The sequence below is a fragment of the Frankliniella occidentalis genome, unplaced genomic scaffold (genome assembly GCF_000697945.3).
Source record: "Frankliniella occidentalis isolate FOCC.00 unplaced genomic scaffold, Focc_3.1 Scaffold31, whole genome shotgun sequence".
Lineage (NCBI taxonomy): Eukaryota > Metazoa > Arthropoda > Insecta > Thysanoptera > Thripidae > Frankliniella > Frankliniella occidentalis.
The window spans coordinates 1,439,875-1,441,713 of NW_026267161.1; the positions used below are offsets into that span (position 1 = coordinate 1,439,875).

Consider the following 1,839-nt stretch of genomic DNA (forward strand, 5'->3'; position numbering starts at 1 on the left):
CCCCTTCCCCCCTCCCCGTCTTTTCACCGCCCGAGGGAACTAATTTTGACAGCATAGCTACTCGCAGAGAGAAGAGTCGAGCGGGGGGGGGGAAGGGGAAATGGGAGAGGCGCGGGGCGAAACTTTGCACCGTCATTTGTTTGAGTCGAATCTTGTCTCTCATCAGGTACGCCGTGATTCATGGCTTCCTCCAGGACTCCCTCCAGGAGCACTGCGATTGACGTCCTGAAATATTGTTGGCCAAGTTTTAAGTTGTGTTATCAAGGGGGCCCCGGGAGCTGCGGCGGCGGCGGCCGTGGGCGGGATGGCGACGGCGGGTGAGAATTCGGCGACTCATAACGGCTAATTTGGGAGTTTTGATGATGGCCGGGGAGGAGGCGGGTTGGGTGGCGGCGCTGGTGGCGTGGGGCGTGGTTGCGGTTGTGGTGGCGGTGGTGGTGCTGCTGGTAGCGGTGGGTCTTGGGTGCTGGGTCGAGGCAAAGGCTCGCGACGGCTCGGCTGCAGCTCGCCGGAAGAGACAGTGCCGCGTGACTTTTGCTACAGAATTTCTCTTGGTATTTCTCGTGATTTTCAGCTTGCCTGGTGGTCCACTCATGCTCGACTATTCTGGTTTTCCGTTGTATTCGTAGTTTTTGAGAAGAACTAGCAAGCGCCATCCTTTTGAACTGTAGGAAGAATTTTTGCGTAGAACCACTGTGAAAAAAATGTTCGAACACGTACGATATATTTTGTAGTTTACCATTCACAAAACGAGTCGTACACTTAAACTGTTACAACCACCCACCCTTGCTCTTTATTCGACTCCAAGTCAATTCCAAGTCAACGAGGTGATTGTAGGAAATTTACAATTTTAAATTGTAAATGTGCGACATCTTTCATGGAATGGAAACTGTTCCTGTGTTACCCGGTACGACCATTTTTCACAGCGCTACTTCAAATACTAAACTGTTCTGTGTTGTCTTGTTTCAGATCATGGACGACCGGTGGGAGACGGACGTGCTGGAGTACGAGGCGATGAACATCACGGGCTTCCGGATCGTGGACACGACCAAGAAGCACGTGCGCGACTTCATGCAGGGCTGGAAGGAGCACGTCGCCACGCTGCCCGCCTCGCCAAGCGCGCGCCTCAGCCTGTCGTCTATCTCGGCGCACGCAGCCCTCATGTACGACGCCGTGTTCGTCCTGGTCGAGGCGCTCAACAAGCTCCTCAAGAAGAAGCAGGTGCCGCTGCGGCGCGCCGGCCAGGCCTCCAACAGCAGCCGCTGGCCCGACTGCAACGCCTCGCTCACCTGGGAGCACGGCGACAAGATCTCCAGGAACCTGCGCAAGGTCAGTCTTCTCCCATCCCGTCCGTGACGGCGAGTCCTAAATCTATATGATGCCCAAATGTCGGTGTCGTTCAGCTCTTCGTCATTAGTTACTAACACTGCCCAAAACTTGCATCTTGTCGATGGCAAAAGATTTACCTTTGTCATGTAGTGCGACACTGTTTGATCGTTTCATCTCTTTGACTTCGACCCCAATTATTGCCTGCAACACAAGCTGACCTTCAGGGGACAAAGAACCCCGGTTTCCTCCCAACAAGAATTAGGCAGGACCCCGTCAGGTGGCCTCTTGACCACCACCTTTCCCTGTGTTTTCTTCCAGAGCTGTATCGAACAACGGTAAGCCCCCCACCCCTTCCTCCCCCTTGTTCTCCAAAACGAGAATTAATTTTGTCCCACTTTTCCTCGACCGATTTCGAAGGGCAAGCCACCGGTGGCGCCCGTGCCCGTTCCGCTGTACGCCTGTGGCGACGCAATCCCAACTTTTCCAGAGGCCGACCCACCCAAACCCCCT

General features: G+C 54.6%; 1 protein-coding gene across 1 annotated transcript in view; it reads left to right on the forward strand.

Moving 5' to 3' along the window:
- Positions 1-1,839, forward strand: part of LOC113212769 (glutamate receptor 1-like) — a 355,157-nt gene that overhangs the window by 343,392 nt on the left and 9,926 nt on the right. The window contains exon 7 of the mRNA XM_052265819.1: positions 970-1,329. Within this exon, the coding sequence (XP_052121779.1) occupies positions 970-1,329 (360 nt within the window). The remainder of the gene's footprint in view (positions 1-969; positions 1,330-1,839) is intronic.